Source organism: Phyllopteryx taeniolatus, chromosome 5 (assembly GCF_024500385.1).
Source record: "Phyllopteryx taeniolatus isolate TA_2022b chromosome 5, UOR_Ptae_1.2, whole genome shotgun sequence".
NCBI classification, from domain to species: Eukaryota; Metazoa; Chordata; class Actinopteri; order Syngnathiformes; family Syngnathidae; genus Phyllopteryx; species Phyllopteryx taeniolatus.
The window spans coordinates 29,920,934-29,948,132 of NC_084506.1; the positions used below are offsets into that span (position 1 = coordinate 29,920,934).

Sequence of the window (27,199 nt, forward strand, 5' to 3'; positions counted from 1 at the left end):
AATGGAGAATTTTTTACTTAATACAACAATTCAATCAGTTGATACTAAAATAAAAAAAAGGGCTGAGACTCAGCGTCTACTTGTGCACAGGATTAAGGTTACGCTTAAAACGAGGACATCGCTTGCCGTAGATTAGCAGATTACATAACGGTGCAACACACAAGTGGAACACGGGTTTATTATGTCTGGCGGACTCATGTGTACAGTGGATATAAAAAGTCTATACACCCCTGGTCAAATGGCAAGTTTTTGTGATGTAAAAAAAATAAAAAATAAAAAATAGACCAACATAAAGCATTTTAAAAGTTGTTCCTGTAATCTATAATCTGGACAAATCAATTGAAAAATGTTTTAATCTTTTCAAGAGGGTAAGTAACAATTAAGGAAATAATGTGGTTGCACATGTGTGCACACCCCCATCACTGGGACATGGCTGCATTTAGGATTTGCCGACACATTTAAACTCATGGTAAATGGACTGCACTTCTAGTATAGCGCTTTATCTACACTATCACACTGTCCGAAGGGCTTCACAAAGCCTCACATTCACCCACACATTCATACACCAATGGGTGGCTGCTGCCATGCTAGGAGCTGCCAGGCCCACTGGGAGCAAATTCAGTCACTGGACAACCCGCTCTACCTACTGAGCCATGAATGTAATCTGCCAGGGCCTTCAGAATCAGCGGCGGTGGCCGATGTAACATAAACTATATTAGCAATGGGACTATTTCCTTAACCAATCAAGAGTTGAAATGTGACTCACAGTCACAGGGCCAGCTCGCTGACCCACAATAAAGTCACCATTTTTCCATTCTCTGACCAGTTTGATTGGTAATGATCAGCATCTGGTGATGATGATGCATTTCAATTACGTGATGTTTTGTCATTGTATTTGATTGTAAACATGATGCAAGTGGCACAGTTGCATGTTATGTTTTTGTATTGTTCTATAATTTTGATGTGGTAATAGTGACATTAAGAGGATTAAGTCAGTAAATCCCCACAGATGGCTCAGCCAGGTATTAAATGCACAGCCCGCCGTTGGTATACAGTGCCGTGAAAAAGTATTGGGCCCCTTCTCAAATTCTATTTTTGCATAGTGTCCCCACTTTGTTGAAGATCATCAAACAAATGTAAATAGACAAATATAACCAAAGTGAATTTAAACATGCTGTTTTGAAATGGTGATTTCATTTATTAAGGAAAAAAAACTATGGAAAGTTACCTGACCCTATGTGAAAAGGTAATAACCCCCTTGTTAAATCATGAATTAATTGTGGCTCATCACAACTTTGGTTAATGGTTAAGTTTCACTGATCACACACAAGCCTGATCATTTCCAGACCTGTTTAATCAAGAAATTACTCAAACAGAACTTGTCTGACAAAATGAAGTCAGATAAAAGATCTAAAAAAGCGACAACAAAATGACACGATCCAAAGAAATTCAAGAACAGTCGAGAAATAAAGTAATTGACATTGATAAGTCTGGAAGCCATTTCTAAAGCTTTAGCATTTCAGTGAACCATAGGGAGAGCCATTATCCTCACATGGAGAAAAAATGGAACAGTGATGAATCTTCCCAGGAGTGGCAGGCCTACAAAGATTACCCCAAGAGAACAGCAATGACTCATCCAGGACGCAGCAAAGGAACTCTGGAGAACTTCTGAAGAACTGCAGGCCTCCCTTACCTCAGTTAAGGTCTGTATTCATGACAAAACCATAAGGAAGAGACTGGGCAAAATTGGCAACCATGGCAGAGTTCCAAGGGGAAACCCACTCCTGACCAAAAATAACATAAAGGCTCATCTTACTTTTGCGCAAAAAAAACAACAACAAAAAATCTGAATGATTCCCAAGACTTTTGGGAGAATATTATATAGACTGACAAATTGAAAGTGGACCTTTTTTGTAAGGTGTGTGTCTCGTTACATCTGGCGTAAATGTAGCACAGCATTTCAGAAAAAAAGAATATTGTACCAATAGTCAAAGATGGTGGTAGTGCGGTGGTCTTGGGCTGCTTTGCTCCTCAGGACCTGGAAAACTTGCTGTGATTAATAGAACCATGAATTCTGCTCTTTGACAGAAAATCCTGATGTATAATGCTCAGCCATCAGTTTGTGACCTGGAGCTGAAGCACACTTGGGTTCTGCAGCAGGATAACCATCCAAAACACACTGGCTATCTGAATCGGATTGAAAATGTAGTGGCATGACCGTAAAAGGCCATTCATGCTCGAAAACCCTCCTTTTTTGCTGAATTCAAACAATTCTGTACGGAGCCCCCCTGGTGCCAAGGTATGAGAAAAATAAAATTCATTGATAATCCGTTCCCTCAATTTACTAAACTGTACCCTCAGTTTAGTAATCCGTACCCTCAGTTTAGTAAATTGTACCCTCAATTTAGTAATCTGTACCCTCAGTTTAGTAATCCGTACCCTCAATTTAGTAATCCGTACCCTCAGTTTAGTACTGTGTTTAGGAAACACGCAGGCAAATTGTAGCCAGTCCTGCTAGTACTGCTATATAATGATCAACCCCCTCGAACTACAGCAATATTGCCTTTCAGTTGAAAAAAATGGGATGTAGGATATATCACGACATGACAATTTATACACAGAATTCACACGAGTAAGAATATAACATACAAATAAAATTTACTTCACTTGACAGATATACGTAGGTATACGGAGCCCGAGACATTTGCTAAACTGAGGGAACGGATTACTAAACTGAGGGTACAGTTTACTAAATTGAGGGTACGGATTACTAAAATGTGGGTACAGTTTACTAAAATGTGGGTACGGATTACTAAACTGTGGGTACGGTTTACTAAACTGAGGGAACAGATTATCAATGATTTTTATTTTTCCTCCTACCTTGGCACCAGGGGGGCTCCGTAATTCTGCCAGGAAGAGTGGGCCAAAATATCTCCAGAGATGGGAAAGACTCATTGCCACTTATAGAAAAAGCTTGGATTTCAGTTGTTCCTGCTGAGGATGGCCCAACCAGTTACTAAGTTTAGGGGGGCATTGCTTTTTCCACACAGGGCCAGGTAACTGAATATTTTTTTCCCCCTTAATAAATGAAATAATTTAAAAACAGCATTTGAAGTTCACTTGAGTTATATAAAATATTGACATTTGTTTGATGACCTTAAACAAAGTGGGGAAACTATGCAATCAAATATAAGAATTTGAGAAGGGGGCAGATACTTTTTCACAGCACTGTATACACACACCAAATGAACACTAGTGGTTAAATTCTATACAGATACACATTTTATTTAATATTTTGAACAATTACATTGTATGGGAGGGGGTTCCTAATGGTGCTCCGTAACAGACTTCTGAGAGATGCTTTAGAAAAGGCAGCTTAAAAGCAGGGTGATCAGTCTAGTTTAATCATTGCATAGCACATTTTAGGAGTACAAGCAGTGTGGTTCAGTTGGAGAGCATCTTAATGAAAGACCACCCCAATTACAACAGAAGATGACCTCTCTAAAAGACATGCAAGAGACAAATAAAAGAAACTAAATTTTGGGGTGTCCTTCACACCTTTTACCTAGAGATTGTGTACTGGCGAACCCTAATGACGTAAAGAGAAATAAAAATATAAAACGTAAAATGTTATGGACTTAAACCCTGTTTGTTAAACAGCCCTCTGAGTTTGTGATAAACATGTATACATATGTATAAACAGTATATTTCTTAAAAAGCAGGCTGGACACCAAACATGAACGAATAACCATCTGGCTGCTTCAAAGCTCGCAATCATTTTTCACCTGCTCGGTTTGTTGTGCTGTTCGTGTTACTTTTTCTTCACTAGTTGATCTCTTTTTAAAGGTCGTCAAAACCAGCTTCCACATTGCTGCCCCAGCAGTGCAACACAACATTTACAGCCCAATAGTACTAATAGTGTGGACACCATTATGACAATGGTGGAAAAGAGGTTATCATCAAAATATTGATGCGCTCATGGAATATGATGGCCTCCTGATATAAGGCATTACTTGACATGGAACCCCCTGCCATGCTTTTCACATTTTCCGTGCCATCTATTCATTTTGCTTCCCTTGTCCTTGGACGGCCAGTCACCACAAGAGAAGGAAACAAAATCGACTTGCTATAAATGCTCTCTCACGAATAAAAAATGTATTATCTTTATATAGATAAAATGTTGACAATCACCAGAGATTGAAATAATTGTATAAAGGTGCAACCTGCGAGTGCACTGCTAGACACACACGTGCGCGCACACAGATACACACACACGACCCGGGGTTGTTACACTACTTGTTCATGATGCAAACACCCTCGGTCACAACTGCCTTCATTATCCTTAATCAAATTTCCAGATTTTGTTTGTGGGGCCTCGAACAAAACCCAGAGTTGGTATCCAAAGGGCAGTAGCAAACTGTCTTGATGTGAAATGGATGACATGATTCAGTTGTTAGCAGCGTCCGCCTGTCGAGGCCAGTTCTCCTCCTCGATGCCTGAATCATAGTCCTCTTCTGCCTGCTCCTTGGCTGGAGCTCTGCAACACACATGGAGACCCCGTTTGAGTTTACAACAAAAGCAGCTCCGTTAACACCCAGTCATAATGACTGTGGTTTAAGGGTTAGGATCCCCCTGTCAGCACTCCTTTTCTCTTTTTTCAATATTCAGTAACTATAATACAGAGCAGAAGTCGAATAAATTGCATTTTCATCTTGTCTCGTAATCCATCCAGTGTTACCTTCAGAGTCATTTCCTTTTTGAGTGACTGTCTGAATTCCCATTCCTCCTAGCTCAGTCACTTCATCCACAAAAAAACTGGGCATTTTTTTTTTTTTTTTTTTTTAATTTTTATTGGCCTGAAATTGGTTCGACTAGTTGTTGAGCTGCTGCATAGAAGCCATGAGTTCAGTTGTATGACGGTAGCAACAGGGTATACTGTAGATGATGGTCCATCATTTTGAGGTGAACGTTGCAATATGTGCCAGAAGACATTCGGAATACAGTATACATGGAAAGTGACACTGGCAAGAAAAGAGGCGCCGACCTGATGTATCTGGGCTGCATCTTCCCTTGAACGACATCTTTGCTCAGCTCGACAGCCATGATGTCAGAGTGTGGAACCTCAAACATTGGCTCCAGGAGAAGCTTTTCCTGTGGTGCAAAACAAAAAATACATTACGGAAGCTGCAGCTATTGAATATTTTTTAGATTTAATTATTCTACCTGATTACCCCATCGATTTGAGCAAGTAATTGGATAACAATGATTTAGCATTATTACACAAAATGTGCATGCGAGGTAGGTATTGTCACCATCCTCACATTCCACACAATAATATCTATGACTTTGAGTGTGTGTGGAGAGTTGGCTGTTGTGAGCTCAGGTTAGTGTCTGGCTGCTAACTGGCTAACTATTAGCCAGTTTGCCCGTTGACTTTTGAGTGCCTGGGCATTAAGTTGTGGCTTAGCTTACTACGCGTTTTGTTCAATAAAGCGATTGCAAGTGTACCAGCGCCTGTGTCTATCCATGATCACTTGCGGCGGCATTACACACAAACGAGCAGTGGTAGGCTATATTTAATGAGTTAAAATCGATACATTGTTTTGTGCTGTTGTGGTAATTTAGTTCTACTTTGCAGAAGGCAGTTTGCACTTTATCTTTGTAAAGTGTGAAATGTTAAACTTCAGACATTCTTTTACAGACGCTTTCCTCCAGGCTTACTACCAACGCGAAGACTTATTTTGACACAAAGTGGTGCGCGTGTCTGCCGTAACATTTCTCCGTGTGGGCAAACGATCCCTTGTGAAGTTTTGAGGCAGAGATTTTGTTTCAACCTTTTTGCTTAATCAATTCAGCCCCAATTCTTCAGATTATCCAGCTCTAACATATGCCTCACTTTGGTCATGAGGATTCATGCATTCACCAAAAAAATAAACGTTCACGGCGTACAACGTACACAATGTGGAGAAAGTGAAAAGAACTCTTGGATCACCCTGGTTGTTTTCACTTGGCCCGTGCACCAGTGCTACACAAAATGGTATCGAAATCCATTTTCAGTAACCGTGCTCTCTAACAAAGAAACAAATAAGAAGGAGGACGAGGAAACTATGACACATTAACGCAGAATTACACACCATGATTGATCTGAGCCCACGAGCTCCAGTTTTTCTCTCCAGGGCCATGCGAGCAATGGCCTTCAAGGCATCTTGGGTTACGTTGAGTTCACACTGAAATCAAAAACATTTTTTTAAGCTTTAAAAAAAAAATAATAATAATAATAATGGCAAAGCTGTTCATTTACTGCAAAATAAAATGAGTTCAAAGCAGCAGGTAGGCACACTTACTTTATCCATGCTGAACAGAGCCTGGTACTGTGGCACCACAGCATTGCGTGGCTCCGTCAAAATGCGGACTAGTGTTTCTTCATCCAGGCTGTGGAGCGGAACCACCACAGGAAGACGGCCCACGAACTCCGGGATCATTCCAAAGTCAATCAGGTCTCTGGCCTCGACGTGCTTCAGCAGCCGGTCCTTCTCCTCGATCTCCGCCACCGTGTCCGTCTCACCGCTAGTGTTGGCCAGGTCCGCTGCAGCTGCCGCACGGCGCCCTTTCCCCAGATTGGATGGGGTTCCAAAACCTAAATACTGTATGGAATGGACAATGATTAAAGCAGAAGCACAAAAAGATGAACAGACCCGATGTCTGTGGAAAGGCATGTAAAAATTACCTTCTCGTTCTTTCTTCTGCTTATGATTCTGTCAAGTCCATTGAAAGCACCGGAGGCAACAAATAGGATATTTGTTGTGTCGACCTGCACCGTCTCTCCTCTGAGCTTCCTGGAGTTTTTCTCAGGAACATTGACAATTGTACCCTCTAAGAGTTTAAGCAGCCCCTGACGGGAAGACAAAAATGCCAAATCAGCGAAAACTTGTACAGGACAAGGAGAGAGAAAACTGCTGCTTCTTAATGTTGAAGTCTCATTTAACAATTCCTCCAGAACTGGACTTGAAATTCTGACCTGCTGGACTCCCTCTCCTCCCACATCTCTCAGTTGATGGATTCCAGGCACGCTGCCGATCTTGTCCACCTCATCCAGAAACACAATACCTGCATATAAAGACAGTCAAGTTGGTCAACGCTCTATCCATGTAAATAGTTTTTCTGTAACAACCCATTACTGCTATCTGAGTTCAAAATACTGAGATATAAATCACAATTAACCTCTCTGGCTAAAACATAAGGTACACCTCACAATCCATCCATCCTCGACAGGACTTGTCTTCATTACTTTACAAACAACTATTCACACTCTCATTCAATTAAACATGGATGCACATTTTTAAAATGTTTGAAGACGACGCCGTACCCAGAGAGCCACCACGAGAGCACGGGGAAAACATGCAAACTCCTTAGGAAGGTCTGAGCCAAGGTTAGAAACCAGTTGTGCAATTATATGTAACTGTAATTATAATTTTAGAGCCTCTCAAGTGAGATGCAGGCATGCTAACCACGAGTCCAGCCTGTCGCTTCCATTGGAGGAGCTTTTTGGCGTCACTGCGTCAATGCTACCGAATAGAACAATTTTCTATCTGATAACGCGACGCTGAGCGTCAGACGCCCCCTGCTTTGACGTGATACTCGGCGTCACGTCAAAACACGCTGATGCCCCCCTCAGCACACACAATGAATGGGAACGCGAAGGGCGCCAGAAGCTTTGGAAAGCGAAGTGTGAAAGAGCACTTAAAGCTGTGCTATCCATAAACATAGCAAGTATTTTGTCAACTCGTTAGGTTGTGGGTGTTGGAATGTGTGCCCCCTTTCCCCAAGCCCAACCACCTTGCTGCGCTTTCTCCACAGAGTAGTTGGCATCTTGCAGCAGTTTGGCAATAACCGACTCGATGTCTTCTCCCACATAACCGGCTTGAGTCAGTGTGGTGCAGTCACATATCGCGAAGGGAACATCCAGACAGCGAGCCAGAGTCTGTGCCAACAATGTTTTCCCTGTGAAAACATTGACATTAACATTAGTACATCCAAGTTTTTCTTCGTCTGTGAATAAGGTTGGCCCGCTTTGCAGTCAGCAATCTGAAATACTGTACGACAAGAACAACATTACGGTTGTGAGCATACAGTACCTGAGCCAGTTGGACCAAGAAGTATGATATTGCTCTTCTCCAGTTTAATGTCAACATGTGTGGAGTCCAGGACCTCCCCACCCCTTCTCTCTTGGGGTGCCTGCTGGCTGCTCTGCTGCTGCATGGAGGCTCCCAGAGCGTTGCCGTGGGGGCTGATCCCTGCGATCTGCAGTAGCTCTGCAACCACAAAACAAAATGCGCTTGTTAGATTTAATGACTGTGAAATTTCTTCTGTAAAATGGAGTAAATCAAACAACAATAAGAAGCTCGAAGCCTTCTAATTAAGCCACAAGGTGGACTCCAAAATAAAACTGAAATGGGTCATTGCTTCATTCATTCAGAGCAGGAACAGCTTTGGTAAAGAGGCTAAAAATACACAACAGAATCGCTGCCAGCGTGGACTTGTAAAATGAGCAGGGCAGGATTGTAAATAGCAAAGTACAGATGTGACTGGAGGTCAGTGGGATACTTTATCGAATTGTCGGCACAGTTTTGATATCTTATCCGAGGGAGGTCAAGCCACAAAGTGCATACCAGCTGTCATATAATTTAACACTGTTAGAAGTGGACTGCTAGTATACTCACACTTTTATCTACAAACGCTTACCAGATTTCGTCATATAGTAATGATCACTGTAATAAACCTGATTAATTATAATATTTAATGTAATTTACATCACATTACTGTGTATTCTACAGAAGCGCATTGCATTCACTTGGAATTTTCACTTGGAATTCTTTTGATGGCTTTGTTTTTTTGAATATTTGTTTTCTGTTTTTCTGACTAATTTTTTCTGAGTTATCAGGACGCATCGCACTCACATGAGAACCTCCGAACTGCAAGCGACACTTTGCGGACTGGGTAGTAAGCAACATGACCGGCTTCTTTAGTTTGATCAAGTTTTATTTTGAGACACTGGGAGATACTCCTGTCTTTGACTCGCATAGATGGTATTGTTATTTTTTTTTCATTAGAAAAAAAAAAATTGTCAGAAAAACTGGAAAAAAAATTACTCAGAAAAACAGAGGGGGAGGAATTAGACAGAAAAACTGAGATAAATAATTAGTCTGAAAAACAGAAAGATATTCAAAAAAACAAAGCCCTAAAAAAAAATTACTCAGAAAAATGTGTTTTTTTTGTTTTGTTTTTTAATCTAAGTGAATGCAATATGGTTCCATAGTATTCAACCGTGGTGGTAAATAAATAAATATATAACAACTCATTCTATACTATTATTATAAAAATGAATTTCAACAAATAAATGACTTCTCTAATAAACACCTTAGCTCTATAAATGACTCATACTCAGAGTAAATGAAAGCTTTTTGCCACTATTAGAGAAATATGTCTGCGTAATGCTCAGTGTCGTATGTGCTGTGATTCTACAACATGCAAAATATTATTATTATTATTTTGCGTCTGCACTAGTGTTTTGTTTATTCTTCTTAAGACAAAGGATGAGTATTTTACAGTTTTATTATGCGACTCCCGACCAGTTCAGGGTGTGCCCCGTCTCTCGCCCGCAGTTAGCTGGGATAGGCTACAGCACACCCGCAACCCAAGTGAGGAGAAGCACTCCTGAAAATGCACGGATGGATCTCAACTATTGTCACCCTGACACCCACATTTTCTAATTGTCACTAAATTCAGACCCACTTTCATAAATGTAGAGCAAAATAAAATAAAACATATGGATAGAAAGCTCACATGTTCAAAGTAACTTTCAGAGCATCTTATTAAGAAATGGAGGATGAACATGACAACTGCATGGACAAAAATAAATAAAAGTCAGTATCATAAATAAAGTAAATATTTGTATGAAAAACACATCTACACCATGAATACAAAACACATTTTTTTACTACTTGTCCACTTTTAGGTCCCGACCAACCATTTGAGAATCACTGATTTAGTCAATTGTGCCGTGTTGCTCAGCTATGAGCTCTATGCTGCTTTAAGATGTAAATGTACCTACAGTAGAATACATTTGCTTTTTCATAAGGAACAGTTATTGTGAAATATTGATTTTAAAATATCACTTCATTTCCAACTATATCATTCTGTTACTGGACAGACGTGACAAAAACCTGGTCTGTAAATTTTGGCATTTGTACAATATATGGCAATAAAAGAGCAAAGAAATACAAGCTACATGCTGGAAAGAAATAATGATGGCGCCCCGATCACTTACTTGTGAATCTGTATTCATCCTCTCGTCTTCTCATCTCTAGCTCTACAGGGAGAGGATCAAAGTGCTCACATCAATATTATAATTAGCACTACAAACGCTAGCAACACAGTGCATTCAATGCAGTTCATACTGTGTGACATCATTATTGAACAAATGCCAAACCTTACAGCCGAAAAATATGCAAAGTTACGCAAGGACATCATTTGTCCGTTTTTACAACTAGGTGGCTCTTAACCCCACCTCATCTGCAAAGCAACTAATTTACTTTAAATCTGACCTTTAAATCTCCGATTCATTTGGTCTTCAGTTCCTTCAATACAAAGCTTGCAAAAGAAATATTACATGAGTAAAAATGCAGTACTGACCCCGAGGTGTCAGAGAGGGTTGTTTTTCCACCTCTACCTGCTGGCGACTGCCAGCGGGGATGTTGTTGTAGATGCGCTTGTAGTGATTGTACACAGCCACAGCCAACACCTTCTTAGCATATGACTGGCCCACAACATACTTGTCAAGGTAAGCATATATCTGGGGGGTGGGGAGGGTCAATTAGTATTCATGTAAAATACAAGTTTTTAAAATGTGGATGGAACGGCGTTCATATCATTTGTTTGTTTCTCACCTTTTTAGGAGGAGGGGGAGGTTTCTGTGCAAATGCCAGTTTTACAGCCTCCGCAGCAGACTCCGCCTCTTTGTTTAGTCCCTTCTTGGAGTCCGTCTCAGACAAAACCACAAAAAAGTGGTGGCATTTTTCACATTTGACAAAACGTGTTGATGCTTCAAGAAAGAGACAGTTAGACAATTTAGACAAAACCAATTTTAAAACTTTAAAGCTGAAAAAATAGTGAGATTTTGTAAATAATTCAATAATGGGTCATTAAATAGAAAGTGTGATACTTATGTGCACAATCTAATGGCATCCAATATAATATTAGGTTTTGATTGACATCTTTGGAGAGTAGTTTAACAAGACCTTTGTGGTGTGTTTAGTTTTAACATGGGGACTATAAATGTACAGTACATCGACTGCTAAACAGCGCAATGCAGGTTATTTAAGATTGTCAGCCATGATTTTTGTTTACTCTTAACTGGAACGCTCTGAGGTCCGACCTCGGAAATCCATGTGGTATAATTATCCTACTTCCAAGAAGTCTGGAATGCAGCAATAGGTCATTGGCACATATCAGTTTTTTGAGTCACTTGCTGAAAAATTATACAATTACAGCAGTGCAGAAATATTGCATGGACACAAACTGATTTTTCAAGTGGAATGGATTCAAATTTTTGTATTTTGAGCGTCAGGTTATGGATTATTCTCTTACCAAGCCCCTCCTCCAAACTTGTCAGCTTGTGGTATTGTCATGTTTACTTACAAACAAATGTTTCCACATGTGTGCAGGGGTCTCCACATTTGGGGCATCGGAGCTGACTGCCGCCCTTGCCAGATCCTCCAGAACCCGAGGCCCTCTTCGCCTCACTGATGCTTTTCTGTGTAAACATGATATCAAGTTACTTTACATTACATTACTACCATCTCCAACCATGTGCAAAGCTGAGGGCCATAACAATGTTCAATAAGTCTTTCCAGAAGATTACCTTTGCACCATCGCTTCCGCTGTCCTTTGTGGTGCCATCTTTGGAGGCAAAGCAGACGGCTGTCTCGGAAAATGATCGCACCCGCACAGGAGGAGGTAGATGAGCGTCCCTGGAACCATGACGACTCAGAGAATAAAACTGCAACCGAGAGCAGGACAATCCTGGAGCGGAGACAGCAACAGACCCTTTGACTCAAAATGCTCAATAAAAGTTAAACAAGACTAGTCAAAGAGCTATAAGAGATACAAAAAAATAAATCAAAGTATTTCATTTGTGTCAAATTATTACCGGTAATGTTTTTTTTTTCTGGTTCTAGCTAAAGGTAAATGAATAACACCAAACGTGATTTGTATTATTTGCCACTGTAGGTCTAAGCAAGTTATATATTATCCTGACACATTGCTTATCATTGTACTATTTGTATATGGAAAAAAATGCATCACATTTTGTGAGCTATTACAGCTGCAGTGCACTTTGACAGAGAAACTCAAACTCAAGGTCCGCAGGCCTGATCTGGCCCTCCACATCACTACGGCTACGTTCACACTGCAGGGCATAATGCCCAATTTGCACATTTTGTTCATTCTGATCTTTTTATGGAGTCTTTCACACTGGAAAAACAAATGAGACTTTCACTGTGGACGGAATGCGTCAGTGACGTCACACGCATGTACACAACAGCGAGACGGCCTGTTGACGGAAGTAAATGCGGCCCCTCACGGCCCCTCATTTGTTGCAATTTCAATGATTTTGTGCAACCGAAGCCAACATTTTCTTCTATTTATCATTTCCAAAGCATTTTCAATTTTCGCCGCTGACTTTTTTCTGCCATTTGCTTTTGTCACATCCGTTTTGTCGAACAATTGTGATGTTGGTCGCCTTTTGATGACGTGTAGGTTAGATAAGCGCGCCCTGAGCGTACATATTGATATACACATCAGAGGATGGGGCAATTATTAGCGTTCCCACATAACATATTTGATGAGGTAACGGACAAGAATGCCTTCCTTACACTATAGCCACACACCTAGGCAGGTAACAAACACAACGCAGTGCAGCTTCCAGCTAGCAAGACGTGATGGCTCGCCATACGTTTGAAAAAAGAAACGAAACTTCAAGCGCCATTTGAATAGCCTCTCCGGCCTTTTCAGATGGAGCCAAAGCATTAACAAATGCCATTATTAGTGATTTAACAGGATAATAATTTGCACTGTTCAAACTCTTATTATTGCACTCGTCTGCATTGCTCATTTCCTTAAAAAAACAAACCATTGATGTTCCAATTTTCAAAAAAAGATTTGACCTGCTGGTAACAAACCTAACTGAAATAACATCAACAATGAAAATAGTAAATTTTTCCTGTCCTGTATGCTAGTGCTGAGGCAATTGATTTAAATGGAATCCCAACCACTGTAGCAAATTAATGTGCCGTGAGAGATTACGTGTGCCCTGGGAAATGATCTAATATCACTTACATGTTCAAAAATGTATTTGGATACAAATAATTTATATTTGTTCATCTATCTATGCAAGTGATGTATAGTGACAGGCAGATCAATCTGTTAATTTTAATGATGTTATAAACCTGTTGCAAATCATACAAGAATAGCTTTGAGTTGAATTAAATAGAACCAGTTTGCACAATAAGTGTATTTGCAATTAAATTGAGACAAGAACATCACTTTTATTTCAGTGTGTGTACATGACTTTTTGTGACATTTTTTGTTTAGTGGTGTGTCATGAGAATGTTGTAATGTAACATATGTACCTTGGCTAGCGACAGGTAGCAGTGCATCATTACATTCACTCAAGTAACTTGTTGAATAAATTGTACTTAAAAGTAGTTTCAATTGATGCATTGTTATTTTATAAAATATTTTATTTTAATTCAAATTCTATTGTTGAGCAGGGTAATATCTGAATTTTCTCATTTGAAATTTTGTCAATGTGACGTTCATGCCGATTAAAAAAGCAAAATTACAAATCAGAAGTTAGTCACCAGTTAAGAGTAGTTCCTTTTTCCCTGAATATTTTCCTCAATTACTGGGAAAACTACTTCTTACTTTCACTTAAGTCATATTATTCTAAAGTAACAGCACTTTTATTTGAGGGCAATTTTTGGCTCTCTCCTCTCCCCACTTCTGGCCTTGGCTCGATAAAGGTTGGGTAAACACTACGAGGACGGAGCAGTGAGTAAGTATATGATCATCGCGTTGTGGGTTACCTGTCGTCACAAAGTTAAATAATGAAACACTTTCAGGAATCCACATGCCACAATGTGGCAGTTAATCGAAATCGTTTCGCCTGTCAAACGCGTTGCTAAGGGGGTTGGGGGCGCTTTTGGTCTGCATGACATGTCACAACAAAGTGTCATCTGGGTTAGCGTGAGACCTACTTTTTTAGCTGCAACTTAGCAAAACAACAGGGTCATGGAGCTTTAGCCACTGCCTTCCTTACCTCGATGAGCTGAATTCAGGAACAACCTTGCAGCCGAGGTACACGGACAGGACATACCTCCTCTTTTGTGTCAAAATCCTGAAAACACAGTTTTGTTTAGTTTTTTTATTTAAAAAAAAAAAAACATGATACGGTTAAATAATCAGTTTGCTCTCTTCGGAGAGCAGCAAGCCGAGTGCGTGCAGCGCTCAACCATTTCATAACTACAGCGTCACGGTTAGCACTTAGCACGCTAGGTCATTGGCTAATTAAACGATTGTAGCTTCTGTGTTTTGTTACTTTTAACAACGCGAAACACCCAGACTAACTGCAACATTACCTTTGAATGTAGTCGCACACGCAAACCTACAAAAAGGGACTAAATATATTGATAAGAAACGTAGCTAGGCTAGGTTATGTGACCAGGTAACCGCTAACTAGCATATGCAAGGGCCAGGCCAGCGTCACATTGCATTTGTCCCTAATCAAATGACTGGTTTGAAAGCTAAATGTGGCGAAGTTAACGCTAACAAGTGTAACCGACACAACAACACTACAAATGCCATTTCTGGTTGTACTCACGGAGAACGATGAAACCAGCTGCAATCTTGACAGCTCCCTTGCTCCAAAACGAAAGTGCTTTAACTAATTCTCAGTCTCCGTTCGATGTGACAGGTCCACCTAAGTTGACATTGTAATATCGCAATGCCGATCGCATGAAATGGAAAGCGTGGGCTTCTTCGAGCCACTGCTTCCCTACCAGGTGTGATGTAAGAGTGGTTATGTAGTAGGTCGGTTACCCGACGGACTAGCTAGAAAGCTAGCTCGCTGCACGTAGGCGTGATTTCGCTGTGGAGTAACATGGAGGCTTGGTTATGGAGTCAACCCCCATCCACTTGTTTTGAGATCTACAATGCTTGCTCAACTGCAGAGGAGGAGGTGTTGTTCTTCCAGTGAGGCCCAAAATAAACGCGATATTATGTGTATGTGGTGATTTTGTTGCTTTGACGCTAGAGGGCGACAACGTCTAAGGTGACGACACTGCTTCAATGCCGCAAGGCGCCCTGTCGGTCATTGGCCTGAGCACCTGTCAATCATAATCGCCAGATTTTGGGCCCCCGCCTCCTTTCAATCTCGGCAAATTTAGATTAGTTGAATTGTATTCCACACATGGTGAAGAATGTAACTAAGATCCATTTTAAGAATATAGCCAGCGTCTGTCCCGTTCTCTCTCAGGCTAACACAGAGGCGCTGATGCAAGCTTTTATCTCCTGTCCTTTAGCGGTGGCTCTCAACTGTTGTCACCCTCGACCCACTTTTAAAGAAAATATATGAATATCATATTTTTAACCATAACTACTCATGCCCATATTAAAATGCCTTTCAGAATACCTTGAGAAACTGAGGATCAACATAACTGCATGTACACAAATGTATATCTTGGCACTGATCTCTTCTTTTTATGAAAGTGCAACATTAACAGGTTGTTTTCTTTTTAGGAAATGACGGCTGCAGACCAAAGCAACTGCGACAGTTTTTACCAGTCTGAATTATGATGCTATGTTTTACTACCTGTTCGCGACCCACTCACAATGACTCGCCACCAGTTGAGAATCACTGGTTTAGACACTTGCCCTGTACTGTGGTCTTCCCAAAAAGGACCATCTGCAAGCTACAATTACTGCAGAATTCATCTGCTCGTGCGCCGCCGAAGACCAGAAGGCGAGAACACATTACGCCGGTTTTAAGATCACTGATGTGATCCTGTATGTTTCAGAATCGATTTTAACCATCTTTTGCTACTTTTTAAATGTCTAAACAGTCTTGGGCCATCATATCTATCTGATATGCTTTTATGATATTGCATCAACCTTCGCGGGTCCTGAGGTCCTCTGGGAATTACGTGTGTGACAGTGTGAGGACAGAATGGTGCGTGATGTAATTGAAGACAGGCTGTGTCGAAGTTGTTAAAAATACCAACCCAGACTTGAGGCTTAGATCCGAATGAGAACTATGGTAGCCTACCTAGCCCGAAAGTGTTCAAATAGACTCAATATTAGCACAAGACGCCCCAAGACTGACTATAGGGTGTGCTGGCAAAACACACCACCTCTAAGATCATTTGAACTTTATTTGGGGTTCATCAGACATATAGTGGCAGTTATGTCCTGACTCCCATTTAACGTGTTTGGTAAATTCTGGTGGCACGGTGAGCGACTGGTTAGCACATCTGCCTCACAGCTCTGAGGACCCGTGTTCAAATCCGGCCTCGCCTGTGAAGAGTTTGCATGTTCTCCTCGTGCTTATGTGTGTTTTCTCCGGGTACTCCGGTTTCCTGCCACATCCCCAAAACATGCGTGGTGGGTTAATTGAAAACTCGAAATTGGCCATAGGTGTGAATGTTTTTTTTGTTATGTGCCCTGCGATTGGCTGGCGACCAGTTCACGGTGTATCCCGCCTCTCGCCCAGAGTCGGCTGAAATAGGCGCCAGCTCGCCCGCAAACTTAGTGAGGATAAGCGGTATGGAAAATGGATGGATGGATGGTAAATTCTGAACTTAGTCACATAAAGGGTGTGCACACTTGTGCAACCACATTATTTCAGTTGTTCATTTTTATTTCCCCTCTCGAAATATATATATATATATATATTTTTTTTCAATTTAGTTGGACCGGTTATAGTTCAGATTCATGGTGGAACCTTTTTTTTTTTTTTTTTTTTAAATGATGTATCTTGGTCTAATTATTTTTTTACATCACAAAAACCTGGCATTTGAACAGGGGTGTGTAGATTTTTTATCTCCACTGAATGTGTGTGTGTATGTGTGTGTCATATACGCAGTATATAGGTACCAGTATATTTTATGAATGGCAACCTGCATAAACAGAGGTTAATTGTACCGTCTGCTATCTGGTGAAAGAGCATCTAATTGTCCTGCCTGTCACTACACGTTGATTGCTAAAGATACGTTATTTGTAGTAAATTAATAATAATTTTTGGACCAACTGTTTTAAAGAGTTGAACTTCAAAACTTGTTAACTCCTACTATTGCTTTTTTCTAAATTGCCCTTAATTGCTGCCTGTAGACAAAATCACTGTGAGATATATAATATATATATATATATATATATATATATATATATATATTTCTTTCTTTTCTTTTTTTTTTTGGAGATAGGGCTGTATGGACAGACCATTAGGCTGCATAAACAGGTGGTCCAGGAAGACTTTAAAAAATCATCCATCCATTTTCTGAGCCGCTTCTCCTCACTGGGGTCGCGGGCGTGCTGGAGCCTATCCCAGCTATCATCGGGCAGGAGGCGGGCTACACCCTGAACTGGTTGCCAGCCAATCGCAGGGCACATACGAACAAACACCCATTCGCACTCACATTCACACCTACGGGCAATTCCGAGTCTTCAATTAACCTACCATGCATGTTTTTGGGATGTGGGACTTAAAAAATTAATAAATAAATTATATATGTTCAAAAGTGTACTACAAAATCGTCATAGTCTTAAAATCAAAGCAAATAGACGATTAAATGTCAACTAAAACGTTTCGTGTTTAGAAGTAAAGGTTTATTCAATTAAATGAGGATGGCAGATTCCCGTGGTCTCCTTTCAGTCCTGCTTGTTATTTACTAATGGAATGTGCTGTTTACAATGATGTCGTAATTAGTATAAAAGCACAGAACTACTGTACAAAAATAAATATGTTAAATTAATACCTGTGTGATGCTGCCATGGGTTGTTGCTTCCAACTCCCCCTTGCATGGATGAGATTTATTTGTTCTACAGTCCTTGTCAAGCTTTGTATTTAATTAATGCACAAGTAAGAGTGTTCTAAAGAGCTCCAATTATCCATTCAGTCTCTAGCACAACAAGGACAATTTTCGGCCAACTTGGCAACCAAACACTTAAACACTGTATTGTGTTGATCAAGAGCATGCATTCATGGCCACCAAGCTTGAACGATGTCTCTAACATCCACATTCATTTTGTTTTCCATTTTTCTAGTTTACAATTTGAGCTATTATTTTTGGTCCTCCCTACACCGTGACAGCAGCATGGGCTGAATTATTATTCATTATTCTCCTTTATTCTCCTTTTGGAACAGTTAAATCCTCGCTCCCTTTGACACAGGTCAGTCTGACCCAGCTAATTAAGTTCCCCTTGAAAAGACTCCTCACTCCAAAGATGTGGGAAGCAGGCTTTCTTTCTTTCTTCCTTTCAAACAAAACTCAATGTGAAGCAAGGCCACGTGAAGACGAATTGAAGAACTTCCCTTTTTTATCCTTATTAATAAAAAAAAAACATCTTTGGCTGGGCAAGGGTGGGTTCTTTTTGAGGCTGGTTTGTGACTCAGATGTGCACTGCTCACTGCTCTGAACGTGCAATGGTACTTTGGGACTCCATGGTGCTCGTGTTTCTAGGCAACAAGGAATAAAGTGAAAGCCTTTAAAAAAAAAAATCAAAAAAAAATCAAATAAAGGATTTAGAAACTCTTAAACCACAGTGATTCATTTAGTTGGAGAGAGTGGCTCATCTTTTAAATCTAGTGAAGGAAGCACTGCATCTCCTCAGACGGCACTGCAACCTGACAGCAGCATCAGCAGAGCACAAAGGTGAGCAATGCGAGACTAATTTCATTGAGGGAAAAAAAAGATAAGAATTGTTTCATGATAGAAAAACGGTACAAAATGGGCTTTGTTACTCACTTTTTTTTTTTTTTTTACCAATCTAAAAGAATGTATTGAATATGTGGGCACAAAAGATACAAATGCAAATTGTAACTATTCAAATTGGAGTTTTGTTCTTTCTGAAATGGGATTTTATGGGTGAACATATTAAAAGGGAAATCTAAAGCAAAAACAAAACTAATTTGATCAAATAAGGGAGTAATTCTCTAGTTAAATGACTGGCTTTTTTCAATCTCATAATATTATCATTATTTATCTATATTTTGACAATGACTATTATAAAAGTAAAGGTGTTGAATATATTGTTTGAGATGTGCAACATTATTATGTTTGGGTCTCAGTGTACTGATGCTGGACATACTGTCTTCTAGATCAGTGGTTCTCAATATATATACTATATATACACAGTATAACTTTACACCAAGTAGCACCTAAAAAAATACTTCTGCTCTCCAGGGGGCCACCACCATGACCACATTTTAAATAGTAGTAGGCCCAACCAATGCAACATTGTTCCCAGTTTGAACATTAACACTGTGCTAAACTCTAGGAAAACAAAAACAAAAAGCAAAACTGTACTTAAATCAAAATCAAATCAAATGTATTGCACATAAAAGCTAAAATGCAAAAGTTCAATACAACTGAATTGTACTTTGGGAGTGATTCTTTTGTGCACCAGCGGAAGGAGCGTACCAAGAGTGGTACTTGTACCTCACGCTGAGAATCATTGTTATTGATGAAGGCTTTTGTGTTCACACTTGGATGGTAGCTGTTTGTTCCTCTGTGGCCAAAACATTAGGTACAATGTCACTGCTGGAGGTGCTCACCATCGGCCACACTGCGGGTTACCCGGTGTCGGCCGCTGTTGCTTTATTGCTTCTTCTTCTGTTGCTGCTGCTCCTCACCGCCTGGGAACGGACACACTGGTCACACATACCAGGTAATGCGTCTGTACACTATAAGAACAGTAATGTAAGTAATGGCACACACCTCATAATCAATTCATTAAGTAATCCGACCATCCTAACTGTGACTATGACTGAGGCCAAAGTTAGGTCCATAAAGGCATGACTGGAGGAGTTTGGTGTAGAATAACTGCACAGGGCCCCAATCTCAATTCCACATTTGCAGATTTTCAGCAATTTCCAAACATATATAATGTCTTTCAAAACAAATTTCTGAATTCACTTCACCGGGGCTTTAAAGCATGCTATTTGTTAGCCCGTCCATGGCGTTTCCCATTATGTGTGAGCATTAGACTTGCAGAATTAAAGGCTAGGCTACTGGATGTGGTTGCTTTAAGTAGAAAACGTCATTCTAGTTTGACAGCAAACTTGAACTGGGAGTAGTAGTAGTAATAGTAAACAACTTGAAGCCTCTCTTTTTTTGTAGAATTGTTCTCTCCCTGCCAAACTTCTCCTTTTTTTGCAAAGTGAGTTGAGCGCAGTTCACTGCCATCAAACAGTGCTCATATCTTCGAAAAATCGGCTTGTATCGCGGTCCACTGTATTTGGAACAAAATCAATTTTGAAGCAGTTTGGCCTTCCATTGGTGACAGTATATTTATAACATTGGTTCAAATATCAGGGCAGCATGTTAGGCCAGAGGTTGGCACGAATGGCTCACAATTCTGTGGTTTGGGGTTCAGATCCACACCTTCCTTTGTGGAGTTGGCATGCTCTCCCCGTACTTGCATGGTTTTCTCCGGCTACTCCGACTTCCTCCCACTTTCCAAAAACATGCATGTCAGGTTCTCTAAGTGTGAATGTGACTGTGAATGGTTGTTTGTCTATAAGTGCCCCGCGATTGGCTGGTGATCAGTCCAGCGTGTCCCCTTCCTCTTCACCAAAGTCAGGTGAGATATGCTCCAGCTCACCTGTGACCCGAACAAGGACAAGCGCTATAGAAAATTGATGGATGGGCGGTTTAAATCAGATGCACGTCAGCATAAGCATGTTTCATCAATTTCCCCTTCTTCTTTCAGGTCCGCCATTTCTGGCAGGACTCGGTCCGGTTCTTTCCTACGCTCGGTTTATCTGGACCGGCATAGGAACAGCAAGCAACTACTACAACGAGAAATACGGCAGCATTGTGCGGGTGTGGATCAACAGCGAGGAGACCGTCATCATCAGCAGGCAAGTCCCTCTGAGGAAGAAAAGCTTTAGAAAAGAAGCATGATTGTGCAATTAGTTGAGTCAAGCTTCTCTTTCAGGTCCTCCGCAGTGTATTATGTCTTGAGGAGCGCACACTACGTCGCCCGATTTGGGAATAAAAAAGGCTTGGAGTGTATCGGGATGGAAGGGAGGGGAATTATTTTCAACAGTAATGTGGAACTCTGGGAAAAAGTCAGGAGTTATTTTTTGAAAGGTGAGGAACTACTTGCTTATTTGTGTGCAACTTCATGTGCATCAAATTGGATGGCCTTTTATTTTTTTGTTAGGTGACACCCATTACCTTTAGGGGAGAATGAAACTATTGGTGACATCATATAACGAATCCAACTTCTAGTAAAAAAAAAAAAAAAAAAAAACGTTTTCTATCAAATATATTGTATTTGAACAAATTCTCTTTTGTATATGTAGGATCGGAAGCTGCAATGTCAGAATGTTGTTTCCCAACTTTTATTGAGCCACGGAACATATTTTACATTTCAAATATCTCACAGCACACCACCAAAGAACAATTTTACAAAAAGTATACGCTGATATAACGATGCTCTCGTCTCAGGTTACTCCTAAATTTACTTTGCGGTTGAGTGCCATGACTTAATTTGTTGTATGAATGGCAACAGGTTAATTAGGTACCTTCCGTCATCTAGTGGAAGAGCCTTTAATTGTTGGGCCCGGCACTAGGCAGTGCTGCCTTGAGATAGGAGTTTAACCGTTCCATGACTGCGCTCGTAACTCAAAACAGTCATCTCTCAAAATCGTTTTTGCCCATTAAAATAAATGTAAATGTCTATTATTTATTTATTTACAATATTTTTGTGTTGTACTGGGTGTTTTTGGCCCACAAAAAAAAGTACAAAACAATTTTGTAGCGTATTGCTGTTTTTAGGCATCAAAGTGCTTCAATTTAACGGACAATCTGATTTAACGGATGACACTCATATGGAGTCATACTGGTCATTTTCCACAGACAAACAATATATCCATGAGTGTGACTATTGTCATATTGTGTGCACCATTTGTGTGTTAATGTACAGCCCTGACAGGACCCGGTCTAAAGAGGACAGTTTCTATCTGCATGAGTTCCACAGCAGAACATTTGGATCACCTCCAGGACATGACGGACCCGTCGGGACACGTGGACGCTCTCAATCTGCTGAGAGCCATTGTGGTGGATATCTCAAACAAACTATTCCTCAGGGTCCCTCTCAACGGTCAGATGTTCATATACTACTTCGTTTGCCTGATAGTCAAACTACCAATCCAAAGGTTCTTTCCTATATTTCAGAGAGGGACTTGCTGCTGAAGATCCAAAACTATTTTGAGACTTGGCAAGCAGTGCTGATTAAGCCGGATATATTCTTCAAAATTGGATGGCTCTACAATAAACATCAAAAAGCAGCGTAAGATGCTATCACACACACACAAAAAACTTCCAATCCAACAATTAGCCTCATGTGATACATTAGAGCAGACGACACTTTGAGGAACAGAAATTGACTCCTGGCGATCTCCTATTTCCACCACAGTCGTGAACAATTCTTCTTCAACTTGATAGTTGTGTTGCTCTGTTCTACCATCAGCCAGGAGCTACAAGATGCAATGGAGCTACTTCTTGACTTCAAAAGAAAGACTATAAAAGAAGCGGAGAAGCTGGATGACGAGCTTGACTTTGCGACGGAGCTCATCTTCGCTCAGGTGATTTTCTCATTTTCTTACTACCTAGGGATAGGGTTCAGCTACAGAGCAAACAGTACAGAAAACGGATGGATGGATCGCACACAGTAGTAGAGTACTGTGTCCTGTTGGTGCAGCCCCATTTTTGTCACATAAAAACCCACTGACCCACTCTGATCTGACCACTGACCAGAACCGAGGGGAGCTCTCTGGCGACAACGTGAGGCAGTGCGTGCTGGAGATGGTTATCGCCGCTCCAGACACTCTCTCCATCAGCCTCTTCTTCATGCTGATGCTGCTCAAACAGAACCCAGAAACGGAGCGCAGCCTGGTAGAGGAGATGGATTCCGTCCTCAGTACGTTCAAATGATCTTTGTATTCATCAGCCTTCAGTGGGGACTCACCTAAATTAATTCAGAAAGAGAGATCGAGAGACAAGCTAGCGAGTTTCGGGGATGGCCGACCTCTCCTCACGATGTCTCGCTTTTCTGGAAAAGTCCACCTTGAAAAAATATTTGTAATTATGTCCAAAACAAAGTCAATTTCTTTGTGAGTCATTTGTGGGCATTACAAAATAAATAAATAAATAAATAAAAATCTAATGTATTAATGTGTGCAAATCCCTACAGACTTGTTTTGTTAAATTGGCTGCAACAGTTTTGCTCTGGCCAACCAATCAGAGGGTGGAAAATGTGGGACAGCTATAGATTAAATTACATCGGCTGAAATCTAACATCCAAATACAGTACTGGAAGCAGTGCATCCAAGAAAAATGCTACAAACTGGAGAGAATAGACTGTTGGAAATAAAATAATACAATTTAATGGGGAAAAATTTACAAACTTAGGTTATAAATGACATGTTTCTGTTTATTTCATTGTTTATTAATGGTATCCATCTACAGTATGTATCTATCAGCAGAGAAGGCCTCCAACACTGGTGTTCATGGCTAACATCGAAAAGTGAAATTTGACCTTTACACCTTGCCATTGCTGTTGGCAGGTGAAAGTGGAGCAGAAAATGTGGATTATGCACATCTGAAGGTGCTGGATGTTTTCATCAATGAGTCGTTGAGGTATCATCCGGTGGTTGATTTCACCATGCGCAAAGCTCTGGAAGATGATGTCATCGAAGGCACCAGCATTAAAAAAGGAACAAACATCATCCTTAACATCGGTCTCATGCACAAGACAGAATTTTTCCCGAAACCCAGAGAGTTCAACCTCCGCAATTTTGACAAAACGGTTAGTCTGTCAGCATTCAACGACAAAAATGCTCAACTCGGTGTCAAACCTCAACATTACCTCTCTTCACAGGTTCCCAAACGTTTCTTCCAGCCGTTCGGATGCGGGCCTCGCTCCTGCGTGGGCAAGCACATCGCCATGGTGATGATGAAGGCCATCCTGGTGACCCTCCTTTCCCGTTTCAGCGTGTGTCCTCGCCAAGGTTGTACCATCAACAGCATCAGGCAGACTAACGACCTGTCCCAGCAGCCAGTGGAAGACGAGCACAGCCTGGCCATGCGCTTCATCCCGAGAAGAACACGACGTGCATACGCTCTCCACACCGACACTGTCGGTTCTGACTACCTGCTCGGCTGAAGAATCATTGCACGTTTAGCTCATTCATAGCGTGAGATGAAAATTCACAGTAAATTGGCACCGTAAGTTGAGCTGTAACATCTGGAGGGCCACATGTAAAGCACTGTAAATAATTGTGTTCAAGTTAAAAGTAATCTGTACTAAAATACAGTAATACATTGTATGTTAGTAACCACTAACCACCTTATTTCATCAAAATAAACCAGCTCATTACAGTGGTGCCTTGAGATACGAGTGACCTAACGTTGCACTTTACAGCAGGCAGTAGTTTGGCAGATGCTGAACATTCATTCATTTTCCGTGCCGCTTATCCTCACTAGCGTCGCCGCCGTGCTGGAACCTATCCCAGCTGACTCAGGGCGAGAGGCGGGGTACACCCTAAATTGGTTGCCAATCGCAGGGGACCATCCACACCTCCGAGCAATTTAGCACTCTCAATGAACCTACCATGCATGTTTTGGGGATGTGGGAGGAAACCGGAGTACCCGGAGAAAACCCCCGCAGGCACGGGGAGAACATGCAAACTCCACACAGGCGAGGCCAGGATTTGTAACCGGGGTCCTCAGAACTGTGAGGGAGCTGCGCTAACCAGTCGGTCACCGTGCCGCACAGATGCTGAACAATCCTTTCAAAAGAGGTTTTTAATGCCAACCGCTGCTAAGGTTTACTGCCAAAGTACAAATAAAACAAACTAAATTACATTTAAAACAAAACGCATAACTTTGCCTTTAGCTTAATGCTAACACATAATGGGAAATGCCATAGACTGCTAACAAATGACAACTATGTAGGCGTGCTATTACACTTTAAGGAATGTATAGTTGAACAAAATGGTGAAGCAACAGATGTAGCCAGACAATATAACAAAGGCATACATTCTTTATCCTATGCGAAAAATGACTATATTTGCAGTTATCGAGTCACTGTCAGTAGTTGTGAAAGTCTTCTTCGTTTGTGTCTGCATGATAGTATTATACTGCAACTCGAGGAACTGCAGTGCATTGATCATGTCGCACAAACTGTTTACTGCTTTACATTTTATTTATTCTTTTACTATGACTATATGTTTTTTTTTTTTTTATAAAAGTCAATATGGTGGACTGCAATTTTCCGTATTAAAAAACATGACAACATTTTTTGTTGGGTGGAACTAGAACAGATTAATGGCATTTCCATTGATTTCAGTGGGGAAAGATACATTGGTTTTGAGTTCCCAGCATGGTCACGGAATGAATTAAACTTGTATCTCAAGGCATCACTGTATTGGAAATATTCATTTAAAATCAAGCAGCACTAAATACAAACCCTCTAGGATTTCTGTAAATATATTGTTTCATATATTGTATCACATTACACATCACAACTGGTTTAACCCTCTGGTGCATAGCGATCCTTTGATCCTGTAAGTCACTGGATTGGACATGTCTGTAACTATGGGGAAAAAAAATTCTTATTTTTGGAAAAAAAAAAAAAAAAATATATATATATATATATATATATTTATCTCTTAATAATAATCTGAATAATTTTTTTCTTGTCCTTGGATGAATTAAAACACTTCAGAAAAAAATTGTGACCAAGGCTTTCATAATTCATGCATCAAATGGTTAATACTAACTTTTTCTTGTAATTACAATATAATTGAAATAATCCCAATTGTCATCGATATACAGTTTGTGACAAAAAATAAAATTAAATCACCATTCACAAGATGAACAACAGAATTGTCATTTAATTGATATTGTTTATTTAATTTTTGTCATTCCTGTCTGGCATTGCTATTAACCTTTGTGTGAACTGAAAACAAAATGTTTGACATAAATTGATTCATTTGTCTTACACACGTTCCCACTGCAGACCATGAAATGACCCACGAGTTACAATCATGTTGAGCTTGATGATTTTATTGAAGTTAGTATATGTGCATCAGGCGCTCTGCAATCTGAACTATTACTTCCTTCTGTACCACAGGCACAAACGAAACATGCCACCATGGCTTTGGAACATAAGGCTTTGGGTTTAAGTTTTGCTTTACACATACAATGTTTCACCAAAATAAAAATACAAATCTTTTCTCTCAGTTTGTACAACCCCAATTCCAATGAAGTTGGGTCGTATTCTGTTTTTATTTATGTTTAACACAACAATTTGCAAATCATGTTCAATCTATATTTAATTGAATACGCTACAAAGACAAGATATTTCATGTTCAAAGTGATAAACCTGATTGTTTTTAGCAAATAATCATTAAGTTGGAATTTTATGGCTGCAACACGTTCCCAAAAAGCTGGGACAGGGTCATGTTTACTACTGTGTTACATCACCTTTTCTTTTAACAATATTCAATAAACGTTTGGGAACTAAGGACACTAATTGTTGAAGCTTTGTAGGTGGAATTCTTTCCCATTCTTGCTTGATGTACAGCTTCAGCTGTTCAACAGTCCGGGGTCTCTGTTGTCGTATTTTACGCTTCATAATGCGAAACACATTTTCAATGGGAGACAGGTCTGGACTGCAGGCAGGCCAGTCGAGTACCTGCACTCTTTTACTACGAAGCCACGCTGTTGTAACACGGGCAGAATGTGGTTTGGCATTGTCTTGCTGAAATAAGCAGGGGCGTCCATGAAAAAGACGTTGCTTGGATGGCAGCATATATTGCTCCAAAACCTGTATGTACCTGTCAGCATGAATGGTG

General features: G+C 40.4%; 2 protein-coding genes across 3 annotated transcripts; one reads left to right on the forward strand and one right to left on the reverse strand.

Moving 5' to 3' along the window:
* Nucleotides 1–3,259: 3,259 nt before the first annotated feature.
* clpxb (caseinolytic mitochondrial matrix peptidase chaperone subunit Xb) lies at nt 3,260–15,321 on the reverse strand. 2 transcript variants are annotated; one of them, XM_061774707.1, is made up of 15 exons: nt 14,939–15,321; nt 14,378–14,455; nt 11,921–12,081; nt 11,698–11,812; nt 10,947–11,101; nt 10,693–10,852; nt 10,328–10,369; nt 8,136–8,312; nt 7,837–8,001; nt 7,019–7,107; nt 6,728–6,892; nt 6,345–6,644; nt 6,135–6,227; nt 5,045–5,151; nt 3,260–4,537 (listed from the first exon to the last, which is right to left on the reverse strand). In XM_061774707.1, the coding sequence occupies exons 2-15, from the start codon at nt 14,430–14,432 to the stop codon at nt 4,447–4,449; spliced, it is 1,875 nt and encodes a 624-aa protein (XP_061630691.1). In that variant the 5' UTR covers nt 14,433–14,455; nt 14,939–15,321; the 3' UTR covers nt 3,260–4,446. The 2 variants fall into 2 exon arrangements, with proteins under 2 accessions (XP_061630691.1, XP_061630692.1); XM_061774708.1 differs by lacking the exon at nt 10,328–10,369.
* A 2,241-nt stretch (nt 15,322–17,562) lies between these two features.
* Nucleotides 17,563–26,584, forward strand: LOC133478541 (aromatase-like). The gene is made up of 10 exons (XM_061774709.1): nt 17,563–18,983; nt 19,858–19,998; nt 21,043–21,193; nt 21,271–21,425; nt 22,264–22,440; nt 22,515–22,629; nt 22,810–22,924; nt 23,097–23,259; nt 23,906–24,147; nt 24,220–26,584. Exons 2-10 carry the CDS (start codon nt 19,863–19,865, stop codon nt 24,502–24,504), a joined length of 1,539 nt encoding a protein of 512 aa, XP_061630693.1. The 5' UTR covers nt 17,563–18,983; nt 19,858–19,862; the 3' UTR covers nt 24,505–26,584.
* Nucleotides 26,585–27,199: the final 615 nt, after the last annotated feature.

Coding starts and splice junctions, on each gene's coding strand:
- clpxb (XM_061774707.1), bottom strand. CDS start 14,432: ATGTCCTGTCCGTGTACCTCGGCTGCAAGGTTGTTCCTGAATTCAGCT. Junction 10,370..10,692: donor ACCCTCTCTGACACCTCGGG/GTCAGTACTGCA, acceptor CTCTCCCTGTAG/AGCTAGAGATGAGAAGACGA. Junction 4,538..5,044: donor ATGCAGCCCAGATACATCAG/GTCGGCGCCTCT, acceptor TGTGTGTTGCAG/AGCTCCAGCCAAGGAGCAGG.
- LOC133478541 (XM_061774709.1), top strand. CDS start 19,863: ATGTCACTGCTGGAGGTGCTCACCATCGGCCACACTGCGGGTTACCCG. Junction 21,426..22,263: donor CAGGAGTTATTTTTTGAAAG/GTGAGGAACTAC, acceptor GTTAATGTACAG/CCCTGACAGGACCCGGTCTA. Junction 22,630..22,809: donor AATAAACATCAAAAAGCAGC/GTAAGATGCTAT, acceptor TTCTACCATCAG/CCAGGAGCTACAAGATGCAA.